This window comes from Poecile atricapillus, chromosome 23, assembly GCF_030490865.1.
Source record: "Poecile atricapillus isolate bPoeAtr1 chromosome 23, bPoeAtr1.hap1, whole genome shotgun sequence".
Classification (NCBI taxonomy): Eukaryota; Metazoa; Chordata; class Aves; order Passeriformes; family Paridae; genus Poecile; species Poecile atricapillus.
In genome coordinates this window covers 5,355,358-5,371,120 of record NC_081271.1, presented here as the reverse complement: position 1 = coordinate 5,371,120, position 15,763 = coordinate 5,355,358, and the positions used below count along the sequence as shown (strand labels likewise).

The 15,763-nt window shown below is 44.3% G+C and overlaps 1 protein-coding gene across 4 annotated transcripts in view; it reads left to right on the top strand.

Moving 5' to 3' along the window:
* KCTD20 (potassium channel tetramerization domain containing 20) overlaps positions 1-15,763 on the top strand; it is a 29,734-nt gene that overhangs the window by 6,592 nt on the left and 7,379 nt on the right. For 2 of the 4 annotated variants that reach the window (XM_058855603.1, XM_058855604.1), the window contains 2 exons: positions 14,059-14,255; positions 14,897-15,176. In XM_058855603.1, the coding sequence (XP_058711586.1) occupies positions 14,108-14,255; positions 14,897-15,176 (428 nt within the window). In that variant the 5' untranslated portion in view covers positions 14,059-14,107. Of the gene's footprint in view, positions 1-4,695; positions 4,824-14,058; positions 14,256-14,896; positions 15,177-15,763 lie in introns of those variants that run through there. The other 2 variants (XM_058855602.1, XM_058855601.1) reach the window with 2 other exon arrangements.

The following is a 15,763-nucleotide window of genomic DNA, read 5'->3' as shown; positions in this document are numbered from 1 at the left end:
GGTCAGATGTCAGGGGCTGATATAGCCTCAGGAGATGGATGTGTACATAGCAAAGGCCTTTAAACTGGTAGGGGTTTTGGGAAAAAAATACTTTACTGCCTGTGTTGGGAAAGGAATCCAACTAAGGAATAGAAAAGACATAGAGATTATTAAAATCTCAGGTTCTGATTTGCTGTTAAAATTTAGTTTCTTAAAACCATGGAGTTTCTCTTGTATGTATGAGCACAACCTGGCCTTTTTCTATAGGATCTAATTTTAATTTTTCCTTTCAGACTGACCAAGTTACAAATATGAAAAATCCTAAGATTATTCAGCCATGTGCAAATCAGATGATTCAGGTAGATTTAAGAAGTGGCTCAGCTTTAACGTAAAGTACCCAAAGACCATAAGGTTTGGCCCATATCCAGGCTTTGCTGAGATCCATCCTAAACATGTGTAAATTAGTTAATGTTTGAGTCACTTGGGACAGGCAGGTTTTAGCTTTTACTCTAAATGCTGCTGATCTCTGGACTCAGCTGTGCTGCCCAGCGATTTCAAAGCTCCCTTTGAGTGCAGTCGAAGCCATCGATTTGGATGCTGCACTAATGGAGATTGCAGTATTGATCCTGAGCATTTCTTGGGCACATGGAAGAGGAGCTTTCTCATTCCCAGCATTCTCTCCTGTTTCACATCCAGTAAGGGGGCTGGAGCGTGTCTGCCCCTGTCCCTGCTCGGGGTGAGGCTGTGGTGAGATGGGAAGGATGCTGTGACAGCTGTGCCACTGCTCCCGGTGTTCTGGGGGTGGAAATCCCCTCGCAGGGCTGAACAAGGTGGCTCTCAGAAAGACCAGAATGGGTGTGTTTGATGCAAGGAGCTGTGCTCATGTGCAGCTTTGCTGTCAGGCCCAAGGAGTGATAAACAGCTGGGTTAGAGGAGGTCAGCTGGGGATTCTCTGCACAGGATACTGAAGTGAAACCAGTCTAAGGATTTCTGTTACCTTGTGCTGGCCAAGCAAAGGGGAAACTGGGTTTGTTTATTGATAATTATAAAGCTGTGGAGAGCTTTGTGCATTAGCGCTGTGCTATATTTACATGGTGTCCTGTCTGTCAAATGTCCCTATTACAAAATATTCTTTGCCAAGATCATGGGCCTCTCCTTTTTAAAGTTGGGTTTGAAAATCAGTTGTTTTCAGAAAGTTGGTTAATGTGCCATGGCTGTGGCACCTCTGTGTTTCTTGATTTTGTGCTGTTAAGTCATTCCAAAAGCATTTTAAAGGTGTTATGAACAGCTATGGGAAATACCACTTCACCACTTGGAGAGTGGAATTATTGCATTTCTGAGAGATGAAACAATTCTTAATGCAGAAAATAGAGTGTTCTCCAGCCTCTCACCCTATGTGCTGCAGACATTTAGTGCTATCTTTAATTAGAAGGCTGTCACAGCTGAAGTAAAAATAACAAAACAAAACCTCCTGTGAACCAGATTGAGAGCCATGAGCCTTAAAGGCTTTACTTCTGGAGCAGCTGGAGCCCTGACAAGGAGCATTCCAGCCCCTCACGCTGCCCAGGCTGTGTCTGGCACATGGGGCTGGAGGAAACGTTCCCCTGCTGGGACTTCTGCTTATGGGAGAGGAGCTCCAGGTTTAGCAGTGAGAGGTGATTGATGTCCTGTGTCTTCAGCCAGACTGACAAAAGCCACCTCATTTCAGGCAGGCCATGTTAAGAGCTCTAAAATGTCACAGTGTGGTCACCTCTGGTCAGGACTGAGTTGAAATCCTCAGGTTAGAGGGAGCTGCTTTTGGGACATTTATAGACCCTTTAATTAGCAGGCTCTGCAGGAAAACCTATCTACTTGTTAAGGATTTATTAAAACCACACATAAGCTCTGCTGCTGGAAGATGCGAATTAATTTGAGAATCTCTTGGATTATTCAGCAGAAAAGTGAATATTCCTCCTAAAGACAGGCTTTGAAGACCATTTCCTTGGTATAGGTAACTTGTAAAAAGTCCTGGCATTTCTTTTGCATCTTATCTTTGAGATAGGCACACAACCAGCTACAGTTTTGACTAGAATATTGCTGGGTTCTTGCTTGTCAAGGTGAAAACAAGCCAGAGAGGTCTGTTCTGGAATATACTTCAATTTTAGAACTTTCCTGTTTCAATAGTGACCTTATCCAGTACCCAAATGGGCACCTTCCCTCAGCACAAACACCTCATTATGTGTGTTGAAATAGGCATCTTTGCTTTTTCAATTTTATATTTTTTTTGGTGGTATTTTCCCTTTTTTACTCCCTCAAAATATGGCTCCAGTTCCTGGCTAATTTTGCTGTAACACGGCACTAGCCAAATATTTTTCTAGAAGAAATAATGTAATGGAATATTCTTAGAAAGTGTTATAACTATGCTTGACATGTAAAATATTTATCCAGGCATGTAAACAAAGCAAGAGGTGTCTTGCCAATGTCCCCTTGTAAACCTTGGCTGGTTTGAAATCATGAACTGTTTTTCAGTTCTTGAAAATAAGGTATCAGGTTCTCTGCTGAGATGAATTGCCAGAGTGCTAATGGTTGGCCTCACCTAGATGAAATTGTAGCCCCTGCTCTTGCCTTCCTCAAAATAAATCAGGAGGCGTTTTCAAAGAGCTGTAATTGTGCTAAATAAAACTCCTGTGTTTATTTTGGTTTCGGATTACTCAGTATTACTTGCAGTTACTAATGCAGCTGCACCGTGAAAGGAGCCTTATGTTTGTTTTGCTTTTTCTTATTGTCTGTATCTTAATGAGAATTAAACCATGTGTCTGGTCCAGAGAACTCGGTTCTTTCTAAGGACAACACTGATAATATTCCCTTTGTGCCTTAGCTCAGAGGAGCATCTCTGTCCTTCCGTAGGAAAATTCAGCTTTATCGGAGCAGGCTTGCAGCACCTGTTGTGGTGAGATAGGGCAGTGCCCGTGGGGATGGCAGATAATGCCCCTGGCAGGGACCCGATGCCAGCCTGAGCCACCCCAGACCTGCTCCGAGATCCCCAGCGCTGCCTGACCACACCTGACTTTTGCCCTTCCACACTGGATAGGACCTGGAGTCTCAACCTCTTTCTCAACGTGGCAATATTTCCTTGCAAATGCCACTGCAGCCTCCCTGGATTTGTTTCTTGGGTTTGCTTTGAGTTTTTTCATTGTCATTATTTTGAAAGCTCCTGTGACTGCATCCAACTTTGAAAAACGCGTCACCTATTGTTAGTTTTGCGAGCTGCTGCCGTGTAATTGGTTAGAAATGAATGGCAGTTGGAGTTGTAGGGCAGAGTTGTAGCAGATGAGCTGGGAATGAGTGAGCAGTTACTTGTTGGGATCCCTTCCAGAGAAGGAAGGTGGAGTTTGGAGCTGCTCGCAGCCTTTCTAAAATAAGAGTCAAAACAAGTAGGTGTTTTTTGCCATGGGTGAAGTGTCAGGTAACTTTTTGTATCAAATCAAAAGCTCTGTAAATGAGGAGGGGAATTCTGGTTTAGGATATTGTCTGTGCTGAATTTTAAATTTTTACTTAAATTAATCAAAACTTGTGTAGTTCAAAGTGCATTGATAACACACAAATGCTCATCTCAAGAGATCCACAATGGACAGTTACTGTGCTAAAAACAAATGGGGTAATTATAAAAGCTAATTTATAAATTATACATACACAAATTATGTAATTTATATATAAAAATATATAAATCTATTATTTCTCCTGATGATGGCCACCAGCCTCACCTGGTGTGGGACAACACTTCTTGATGATAAGAGGTTCTTGCTGTTTTCGTTCCCCCAGCCTCTTTACCAGGGGCTTTATTGCACCTGCTTCTAGACAGATGAGAGAATTGGACATTAAAGAAATAAAATCCTGCCCCCAAACCAAAAGTAATAACAAGTTTTTGCATGCAAAAGTTAGTAAATTAGTCACTTGGATTTGTTTTCTATGTTGTATCACTTGGTTTGTTTTTAATTAAGAGCTCTCCAAAGGCATCTTTCATTCAGACTTGTCAGGACACATGTGCTTTATCACTGGCATGAGTCAGGAGGAAAATAATTTCCTGCCTGTTTAGACTCTTTGCATTAAAAGTTATATATTATTGATGATATGTGATCTATTTAATTCTGTTGTTTTATGAAATTGTGTTTGGAGCAGTCTCTGAGCAATCCAGCTGTATCTTAGGGGAAAGCAGTCAGAAATAGAATCGATTGATTTAATGTTTGAGCAGACAGAGGGTAACATTTCCAGATGACATAAACATGTATTGCTTTGCCCATGGAAGCACTGAGGGAAAGTGGTGGTTCTTACTGAGGCTCTTCAGCAATGCACTGATGTGTCCAAATAACTTCATTTTGTCCTCACTTACTATAAATTTCTTTGGGCCCAAGTCCTAGGGCTCCTGAGCTTGGGAATCCATGTGCACATACTTATGTTCATAACCAAAAATTCTGGTGGCTGATTCCTCTCTGCCTGTCTAAGGGGCTTGTGGCAGGAGGGTGTTTTACCTAATGGCATCAAGGGTTTAATAAAATTGAGCCTTTTCTACCACACAATTCCTGCAAAAACTATCTGAATGAGGAAGCTGGAGAGAGAGGGAGGCTTTTACTGAAAAGAGACTTAAAGCTCTTATGGCACAGATTATATTCAAACTCCATGAATCAGCTGGAGGGACTTTTAACCTGAAATATTTACATGAATCAGCCGCCCGGGCTTTGGGGGAGTGACCACTGCTGCTCAAAGAGTTTAAACTCCGAGGCTTTGCTGTGCCCTGGTGCTTCCCTCTGCTCCGGCAGGATTTCGGCATCGCGGTGCAGGGAGCACCGAGCACGGATGAGCCGGCAGTAAGTGAGGGGTGCTTGGCAGAGGGGTTGCTCCAGAGTTACACCAGGAAATGTGGGTGATCAGTTCTGCTCAGAACTTCTGGTGACTGCAGGTGGATCAGTCTCTGTTAGAACTCCCTCAGAAATACCCTCATCCTTACGCTGTTTGCTGCAGTTCATAATTAAAAAACTGGACTTCTCATAATATAAATGCAGGAATTGAAATCGTGGGAATTTGGAACCAATATTGATTTAACCGCCTAAGAACAAAAGTTGAGAAATAAAAGCTTTTTTAAATCCAAAGGGATAAGGCAGCTCTTGCTTTTAGGCTTTGCTGAAGTGTGTGGGATTTTCTGAAAGCTTTATAAGTACTTTTGCAGCAAATTGTAGAACAGAGAACACAGCCAGACTGTTGTCTGCAGCACTTACTCCTGTTGCAGGCTTTCACCAGAGTATTTGTAGCTTAGTTTAACACAGGTGAAGAGAAGTGTAACTCACAGGTGTCACCTGCCTTAAAACTTTATTTAACTCAATAGTATTTATTTAACTCAGTATTATTTATTTTAGCAGGGAGCATTTGTATTTCCAGTCTCTAGACAAAAATATTCTGCTTATATTTGCAACAGCTCATCTTTTGCCACAGTTTTTTTTTTCCCTTTTCCCCGATCAGATCTGCATACTCCAACCTTCTGCCAAGGAAGGAGGTTTAAATTCTATATGGGCATGTCAGCTTTATTAAAAGTGCTGAATTTCATCAGATAGCACTGGCAAAGCTGCCACTGCCATAGTGGTAAGAAGGTCTTTATGAGGATCAAATATAATTTTTCAGATGACTGTCTTTATTCCAGTAGTGTGAGGAAATACCCTTTACAGTTTGCTTGGGTTTGCTCTCTAACATGAATATCCTGGACCTCAGAGGGAAGGAAATAAAAAAGCAGTAACTTGTTGCCATGGTCAGGAATTTTGCTCTCATGGTGGGACATTGCTGGATGCATTTCATCTGTTCTGTTGATGAGGCTGCCACGGTGTGACCTTCCTATTTTGGGAAAGTCTGCAATAGGTTACATCCAGTTAATAAATCTGTTATTTTACTGCAGGTATCAGTCTTGGTGATTGTAAATTGGCAAAAGAAAAGCTGCTGTGAGTGTGGGGCACTGATGAGGGGTCAGTTCAATGCATAAACTGAGTGCTGATGATGACAGAAGGACCTGGTGACCCCCAGGTCTTAAATCAAGGGGTGCAAGTGCAGTGTTAAACCCTTAAACCTGTATTTCCAACTGTAGTTTTGAGTTGCATTTGTAGAAACAGTGGATTTTTGTTGAGCCTCAAGTAAATGAGTAAGTCAGTAAACTTTGCTAACAGTGCAGCACTATGCACAGAATGCAAGAAACAATCAAGCATTTCATCAGCCTCCTTGCTGTCTCTTGCCAACATTTTCAAGCTGTCCTGCATTGCATCAGGCCTGCTGGACATTATTTTCCATCTATCATTTGAAGCCAGATGGAAAATGAATCCTCTGTATATTGATAGAGTTATTTCATAACAAGGGAAAAGCTTTTTGTCATGTGCCTGTGCTGGTTCAACCTATAAATCAGCTTTTATTGTCTGCTTGTGTTTGGAAAATGAAATGAGGATCAGTAGGAGGTTTGTGAAAAGCACGTGAAGGCTGCAGTCAGATGTTTCTCACTCTGGTGCAGTCCAGGTGAACGCACTTCCGTGTTGTGCTTCAGGTGTATCTACAGGTGCCAGGGAGTGGCAACCCCACACCTGCCAAGTCTCACCTTGCCCTGAGCATCTCCCTTAGTGTAGGTGCACAGCACAGTGCTTGGAGCTCAGCCTGGAAACTCTGATTTCCCTGCCTGGGAGAGAGCTAAGGAGCCAGGCTAGGAGAGTTGGAGATGTCCATCCTGGACAGAAGGCTCCAGGGAGACCTTAGGCCCCCTTCCAGTGCCTAAAGGGACTCTAAGAGAGCTGGAGAGGGGTTTGGAACAAGAGCCTGAAGTGACACAGGGAATGGCTTCCCACTGCAGGGAATAGATATGGGGCAGGAATTTTCACTGTGAGGGTGGGCAGGCCCTGGCACAGGGTTCCCAGAGCAGCTGTGGCTGCCCCTGGATCCCTGGCAGTGTCCAAAGCCAGGCTGGACAGGAGTTGGAGCAGCCTGGGACAGTGGAAGGTGTCCCTGCCCGTGGCAGGGGGTGTCTCTGGAGGGTCCTTCATAGTCACAGAATGAGCCACCAGGTCTGGTCTAATTTTTTAATAGAGGAGAACATTTCACTTTTTGTTTTTCTTTCTACCAGGTGAGTTCCTGTCACTGCACAGCCCTCTGGAATATCTCTCTGTAACTGGGAAGTTTTTATTGCAGGTGAACTGACCTGACAGCCAGAATCATTTGTTTTTTCTCTTTTTCTCTCTCTCTGGTAAAGTCTCCATCTGATGATCAGAAGCAAATAGTTATTTTGAAAATTGGAAGTTGGATTGCTACCTACTTGTCAATATTATAACTTTTCATATCAAGTTTGATGGCTTTTTTACTTAACCAATATTACCCAGCCCAGGGGAGATCTGTTATCTCTGTGCTGCATTCCCTGCTGTGGTTTATATCTTAACAGTGATTCCTGTAATCCTTAGGTACAGGAAACACTTCTCCTTATTTATCTTAAACCCATGAGATTGCTCTTTTCCTCTCGAAAGTAGAAGGTCAATCATTGCTAATTTGTTTCTCTGCTTTTATGTTTAGAGAAACTTTTGGCATATTCTAAGGAGACCTTTTAAGAATTTATGCTGGTTTTGGCTGATTTAAAGTTAGTTTTCTTCCTAGTAGTTTGTAGGGGGCTGTGGTTTAGATTTTAGCTGGAAAAAGAGAGGTTGATAACACAGGTGTGTTTCAGTTATTGCTGAGCAGGGCTCACACAGAGCCAAGGTCTTGTTTGCTCCCCACCCACCAGTGGCTTGGGGGTGCACAGGAGCTGGGGTACACAGCCAGGCCAGCTGACCCAGGGATGGATGTCCCATTCCTTAGGGCATCAATCTCAGCATATAGAGCTGAGGGAAGAAGGAACAGGGGGAGATGTTAGGAGTGATGGTGTTTTTCTTCCCAGGTGATGGAACCCTGCTTTCCTGGGCATGGAACACCTTCCTGCCCATGGGAAGTGGGGAATGAATTCCTTTTTTACATGCACAGCTTCTGTAGAGTCATAGAATGTCAGACTGGCTTGGGTTAGAAGGAACCTTAAAATTTATCATATTCCACCCCCTGCCATGGCAGGGACACCTTCCACCATCCCAGGCTGCTCCAAGCCCTTTCCAGCCTGGCCTTGGACACTCCCAGGGATCCAAGGGCAGCTGCAGCTGCTCTGGGCACCTGTGCCAGGGGCTTATCACCCTCACAGGGAAGAATTCCTTCCCAATATCCCATCCATCCCTGCCCTCTGGCAGTGGGAAGCCATTCCCCTTGTCCTGTCACTCCAGTTGATTATGAGCAACTCTCTGGCTTCCTTGGAGCCCCTTCATATCCTGGAATGTGCTGTGAGATCTCCACACAACTTCCTCTTTTCCTTTACCTATTAAAATATCTGGATCTCAACCCACAAGTTACGAGTTTCCAGTTCTCTCCCCATCCCACCAGGGAACAGTGAGCACGTGGCTGTTTGGGGCTCACTGGCCATCTGGGGTTAAACCAGGACACAAATTAAAGCCAGGCTTTAGCCACTGTGGAAGGACGTGCAGTTCCATTAGAAATCCATCTTGTTCTCAGTGTAGGACTGTGGAATTAGGTCAGGCACACCCTGCGTATGCGTGTTTCCTGCTTGCTCATATTTCTGAGAATAATTGTACATGGGAATGTTTTTGTAGTCTTAAAGGAGTGTTGTCACCTTAAAAATTAGTTGTTTGGAGTTTTATTTCAGTCATGATGGTTAGGCTGTGGTTTAGGAAGAGGGGAGGATTGTTCACCAGCTGATTCACTCACTGCTGGTCCTTCCTCACCGTTTGCAAACAAAATGGTGAAGTAAAGACACTCATTTCCACTACTTTACTCTCTTACATCTTCTCTCTTGCCATGCCAGGTGACAGTGAAACCCTGTATAAGCTGTCAGGTCTTACAGCACTCCTCAATGGATTTTGGCAGCTAGGCTTTTCATGATTTTTCTTTGAAGTTTCTGTGAAGTTCTTAATACCTAAAATACTCTATAATGGCTCTTTAAAAAAAAATCGAATTATAAGGAATATGTCTTTATAAATATAATAGAATATTGTATTTCTGTAATACAATAAATAAAACCCAGAAACCAGTACATTTGTACTGATGCTCTTGTTTTCTGTTGCTTAATAAATGTGCTGTATCTAAAAGAGTTTTCTCTGCTGGCCACGTTGCAGCATTTCTTTTCACAGCACACATTACCTTGGTCATGGTGCTCTGTGCAAGTGAAGCCATTCAGCTCTTCCAGTACTGGGGTTAGAGCTGTATGCATTGGGAAGTGGCTTTGGAAGTGCTTTAGATTCCTTAGGGTGGGGAAGGATATAGTGCTGAAAATGTCGCAGCCTCTTTACATTCCAGAACACTTCCTTAAGGATTGCAAAGAACAGGGATCAGCCTCTTTATCTCTGCAAAGCATTTGCAGCATGAATTGTTTGTACCGATGGTGCATTGCAAAATTAAAGTGTTTCCGCTTTGTGATTAAAAACAATTTAAATATGACTTCCATGATTTTCCCTCAACAAAAGACAAGGCTCTAGACAATTTCAAATAGAGATGATTTCAGTGGGACCACCAGCACAGGGTCTGGAGAACAGAGATGTTTGTGCAGTTGCACAGCTCATTCTTGACATTGTCTTCCAGAGGAAGGAGGGGCCCACATGCTTCAAGTCTGGCAAAACCAGCAGCCTGAGTCCGATGGGAATTTTGATTTTTGATTCTGATACTGATTCCTTCAAAAAAATTAAAATTCCAGCCTTTCTCTCGCTGGAGGTGTTCTTTCTCTGCTCTTTAGTGCTCAATGTGACATGGGGCTTTTGCTGCTCCTGAGTGCCCAGCTCCCACAATCCAGCTGTGAGGCTTCAGCTCCTCTGTGGACCTGATCCTTCAGGAGCTGAGCACGCAGACAAGTCACAGAGAAGAGAGGAAAGACATCATCAGGGTGCCTGTTCACTGCTCCTGAGCCATTCTGTGCTGCCAGCCAATTTACACTTCCCAGAGGGTGGAAATGTGAGTGGAAGGATCCCTCTGAGGAGGGTGGTAACCTGGGAGTGTTTGTCCTGCTAGCACAGGGGAGCTGCTGGTGCAGGGCTGGGGAGCTGAGAGTGAACGTGCTCCAAGTCAGAGTAACACCTGAGTAGGCAGTGGGCCTGCTGCTCTCATCCTGAGGATTAGGTCTCTGCCTCTGTGTCCCTGTTTTCTCTCATAAAATGCTTCCCTGCAGTGCTTCCCAGGGCTCTTAGGAGCAATGAGCAGTTAATATTTGTAAAAAACTTTGAAGCTGAGTGGTGCTAATTATTATTTATAAGCATTCATTCTCACCACGGGTAGTTCTCCTTGATCCTGGGCATGAAAGGAAAACAGGACATTTGTAATCTGGTCAGGCAGGAGTTTGGCCTTGAAGTATTTATGTACTTGTTTCCCCACTGGGTTCTGGGTGTGTTCACAATATATTTGTCTCGTTAAATGACCAGTTTGGGGATTTATTGTACCAGCCAGATGTGCCAAAAGATCTTTTCTCATTTCCCTCAATTCTGCCGACACACAACGTGCAGGGTTTTGGCATGCCAAGAGGGGCCAGGAGACAGGGAAATGCCATCAGCCTGAGCTGGGTTGGATGATCAGCAGGACTGGATGTTCCACTTCCAGGAAAGAGGAATGTCAGATCTTACGCTTGGGAGAGCCACCACATTGCAAAGAGCAGCTGTTTTTAGCAGGTTTTGCTGGTGCTCAACTTGGTGTAACAGAAAAGAAGGGGGAGAAAGGTGTCAAACAGCTGGGGCATTTTTTCCCTGACAATCCTGTTTAGCAGAAAGGGGGGAATGATAAGGGGAAATCGGTGTATCATAGATCCTGTGTAACTGGTGATAGTTCTGTAAATAATTTCTGAGCTGCTGTTGTTAAGGACTCTGCTGAGGGGTGTGCAGGGTCTCTGCATTCAACTCAAAGCTTGAGGTGATGAACAAAGATTTCGACATTTGCCCAACCCGGTTTGGTTGTTGTGAAATTCAGTCTGTTGGTGTTTCGTGCTATTTGACATCACTTAAATGGGGCTTGTCAGGCAGCGCTCTGGGGAAGTTATGGAGTCTTAAGTGTCCCTGAACAAAGCTGCTCTTTGCCTTCATGTACTCTGCTTATTCATCTGATTTCCTGCCTAATTTCTCCTCTCTGCTGAGTAATGCATTAAATAATCAAGAGATTGTTCAGGCACCCCAAGGGGAGGTTGTTGGCAGAGCTGCAGCAATTGAGCACTCTTGGAAGAAAGGGGCCCAAGAAGTAAATTTTATGCTTATCTTGTTTTCTTAATGGAGTTCTTGTCAGCTCACAGAGTAAATTCTGTTCCCTGGTGAGTGTGGTAGCATCAGCTTTGTCAGGGATATTGTTTCAATATAGGAAAGTTAATGCAGGGGGAAGAGAGTTCCTGAGCTGCAGCCCAGTGTGGTGTCTGTTCCTCTGAGCAGCCTGGGCTAGTGGGAGGTATCCCTTGAGATGCTTTAGGGTCCCTCAAACCCAGAGCATTCCAGGGTTCCTCCTAACAGCCAGCAAGTCTCAAGAATGACTCCTCTTAAGGGCTTTCCCTTAGAATTAGGGTTATGATTGTACACGTACTCGACAAGGGTATTCTTTTCCCCATCTCAAAATACTTTTCCCTAAGTAAATCAAACTGCATTTTAAAGAACATGTTTTGGCTTTCAGTGCAGTTACCAAATTTTAAAGCATTTTGGTTCAGATTACAGATTGCAGAATGTTCTGAGTTGAAAGGGACCCACAAGGATTATTAAGTCCAACTCTTCAGTGAATGGCCCATGCAGGGATTGAATGTACAACCTTGGTGTTATCAGCATCATACTCCAGCCAATTGAGCTAATCTCAGGGTCAAAGCATACAATGTAATAATTCAGTGAATGTGTTTGAAATCACAATATTAGTTGTATAAATACTTTAACATTTGCAGTCTTGAAAAATTCCATTTTCTCACAATAATTACAGTGCTATGAAACAGGAGATAGTTAATTTTTTGTTCTACTGGATATTGTCAATTCTGGAATTGATTTAAAGGCTGGGGGGGATGGGGGGCAGTTTGGGCGTTTTTCACCTCCCAGGATGTTTTTGACTATGTGGGTTTTCATATTTAGATTTCCCTCCACACCCACTGCCCAGCACTGCTGGACTTTCTACCACCCCTTTGCTGCTCTGACACACGAGAGAAGAGGGCAGACAGTTGCTCAGGTTGTTCACACAGAGTTTCTGGGACACAGTGGGATTGTTGGGCTGTCTGTGAGGGGCCAGGAGCTGGACTCGGTGGTCCCTGTGGGTCCCTTCCCAGGGGTATTCCCTGAATCTCCCTGGAAGATGCTTGGTCACACAGTTTAGTTGTGGGTGGTCCTGTGAGCAGCAGAGAGGTGGATTCTGATGTTCTCCTCTAACTCAAGATATTCCATGAGTCTATTCCCACTTACAAGGCAGCACTCACAGGGGTTTCTGGTGGGACTGCTGAGGAAGGTTCCTCCATGGTCCAGGCAGCCAGGAGAGAAAAGCAGCCTGAAAGGGGAGAAGGAGTTTTCCCCCAGTGGGTATTTTGGTGAGAACAGAGGAGGAGGCAGTGTTCTGGGTGCTGTTTAGGTTGCTGGGACTGAGATGACCCTTGGGGGCTCCTTGTGTCACTGTGCTGCCAGCCAAAGCCTTTAAAAAAAGAATTGGTTTTGTTGTTGCCAAAAATCTTCCTTTGGATGACCATCACATGATGTGTTTGCAGCAGATTTTCTAAAAATATACAAATATAATAATGCTGACAATTTAGAATTAGGTTTACAGAACAAAAGTAATGAATTGTTGCTCCTTTTTTAAATTCTCATTAAGAATGAAATGCTTAATTCAGTAATGCCAGTAAACTTAGTGCTAATAACAATGGGCTTGAAACCCAGCACTGAACTGCTCATTAAGGCCTTCATCCTCAGCAGGTGCTGGCTAGAAAACTCAGCAACTCTGACTTGGCATTTGTTGTTTTATTAGTGCTGTGTTTTAGCTGCTTTGTCTCTGCCATGGCAGAGTTCTGCCGGGTGTCAGAGATGGCACCCGCAGGCCCTGCAGTCTCCATGCAGCCAAGGGAAAGACACAGGACAATTGTTCCGCAGGGGTGAAATTGGAAAAATTAATTAATGAGGAAATTGGTGGTTTATGTTTGAGAGAGTGAAAGGAAAACACTTGAAGCCAAGAAAGGAGAGCTGGTTCCTGTCCAGGGCAAAACAAATGCCAGAGGGAATGATGGAAAGAGACAGCAAAGAGATCTGATCTGTTAGGAGATACAAAGGAGTGAAGTGGGTCATAAAGATAGGAGGAGGAAGGAATTTTACTCGGAAAAAAAGGAAGCTGTGTCTCTGCATATGCTGGAAGAGCATTCCAGATCTGAGTGGCAGTGCTTAAAGTGTCTGTGTGAGGCTGCTCCAGCCCTGGCTGTTCTGCACCATCCAAGTGTTTGTTGTGGGACTGTAGTGGGTTAAATACTGGGGGCAGCACTGTGTGACAGCATGGCATAAATCAAGAAGGAAGAACCAAAACCAAGCAATGACTGGGAGCAGGGGAACATCCTGGTGAAATCTCACAGTGGTTAAGAGGCAATGTCTGAGCTGTTAACTGGGAAAATGTTTTATTTCAGGCTGTTCCATGTTACAGAGCTCATTTGGCCAGGACTGGGAGTCAAGAACATAAACATTTCTAAAGGGTTGTAGAGGTCTGGAGGAGTTGCCAGGAAGGTATTTGCAGGAACACCTATGTGATCTAAAGATAACAGTGGCTTTAGACTTAGCTTTAAAAAAGTGAAGATCTGTTGATTAAATAGATTTAATAGACCCCTCATTATTTTAAAATCTTTTTTTACCCCCCTCTTCCCAGGTGAGGGTAGGGGCATAATTACTACCATAAGGCTCTGAAACAGAGTTAAATACCTGAAGAAATGCCTTTTGAGCATGAGGGACCTTGTTTGTGAGACCAGATACAGGGATTTTAACTTTATTGCTTGGGAATTTCTCCCAAAACTAACAACCTGGATTCTCTCTCCAGCTCTTCTCTTAGGAAACGCCACCAACTCCTCACAGCACGGAGGCCCAGCATGAATGGGAACTGTGCTGGGGGCACAGAATGGTTGAGAAATCTGGAGTCCAGCTGTCCTGTGGAAAACAGAACTGTAGCAGCCCATGAGTCAGAAGAAAGTTCTGTGGTGTTAGGAGGTCACAGCCCTGCAGCTCCCAGGACTGAGGGTAAGGATAATGCCCTCAGCCTTGTAATCTTTAGAGGAGATTATTTTTTGGGCTTTAAGGGGTGTTCTGTTTTGGAAAATGTTCCAGTATCACAGGGCAGTTTACACTGGAGAGTATGTGCCCTGCCTGTGCCAAGCTGCTCTAAAGGACAGAAGTTCACAGCAGAGTTCAGCATCTTGGCAGGACCATGCCACGGGAAGGCCCTGGTCAGCCTGGAGCTGGCCCTGATCAGATTCACTGCAGGCACCTGGGCAGTCCTGTGTGCCCACCACGGACTGGCACTGGGCACTGCTGCCTTGCAGCACTCTGGTGAGGTGTGTGCTGCTGCTCAGCTTCCTGTGGCAGTGCAGCCAGCGGCCTGGCTCTGTATTTCTGGCCTTGTTTAATTCCTGTGCTCCTGCCCTTTGAATTCATCTTGCTTTAACAAGGAACATTAAGCACCATGGTTCACCAAAACATCCAGCTGCTGGTTCAGTTCAGTAACAGCCTAGTTTTATGTCATATAACATCACCCTGACAGTTACGGCATCCTTAATTATCACGTGAGTCAGTTTTCTCATTTCAGTAGGAAGTGTTACTATGAATTGATGTTTTTCAATAAATTTTGTCCGATCTTTGCAATGTTTGTTTGTGTCCCTCAGGTTTGGATTCTGAATGCCGACACAACACTTGCCCAGTAAGTCCCCAGATCAGTGGCATGCTGTCTGCTCCTGAAGAACCTCACAACTGCCATATCCCAGATGGAAATAAGAGACAGCTGGAATATTTTAATACCCAGGAACGCCATGGATGCTGTGCATTGTCTTCAAGCAGCAGTTCCCAGACAGTAGCTCCAGAGAAAGTGACCCTGGTGGTGGATGGCACCCGCTTTGCTGTGAATCCCCAGATCTTTACTGCTCACCCTGACACCATGCTGGGAAGGTGGGTCACTTCTGTTACCTTCAAGGTACCTCAAGGCAGTCTAAATGTTTTTTAATGGAATAAACATACCATGTTTGTTTTGTGATGTCATCTGTACACATGGTGACTTCAGTCTGAATTTGGCTGTGAGTGAGGCCCAGAAGACATGCCCAGATGGAGAGTTGGTAATTCTCTAGATAAGTCTCCCTTTGGTCCATGTCCATCAAAAAATGCACACTTTTAGCCAAAGGCAGTCTCCTTTTGCCTTCTCCCCAAGTGTGTGCCTGGTCTGTAAGCTGTGCATCTGTCCCCAACTGATAATCTTCCTCCTGAATGGGGAATATGATAATGCTCCATCCTCTCCTGCTGCCACCTCTCGATACTCACCCGAAGGAGAAATTACTCAGCTCCTGCTGAGGGGTTGGAGCCTGTTGCTGCACCAAGAAATCCTCATGTGCTGTATTGCCAGCATTTTCCCCCTCTCTGACCAAAGGGTTCTGTTGGGTCACTGACCCTTGCATGGGTTAATGTGTAAAACAAGGCATCAAAAGCCATGTGGAGTTATCTGGTGTAGGTCAGTGCAAGGGCTTTATTGCCAGGGGATTTTC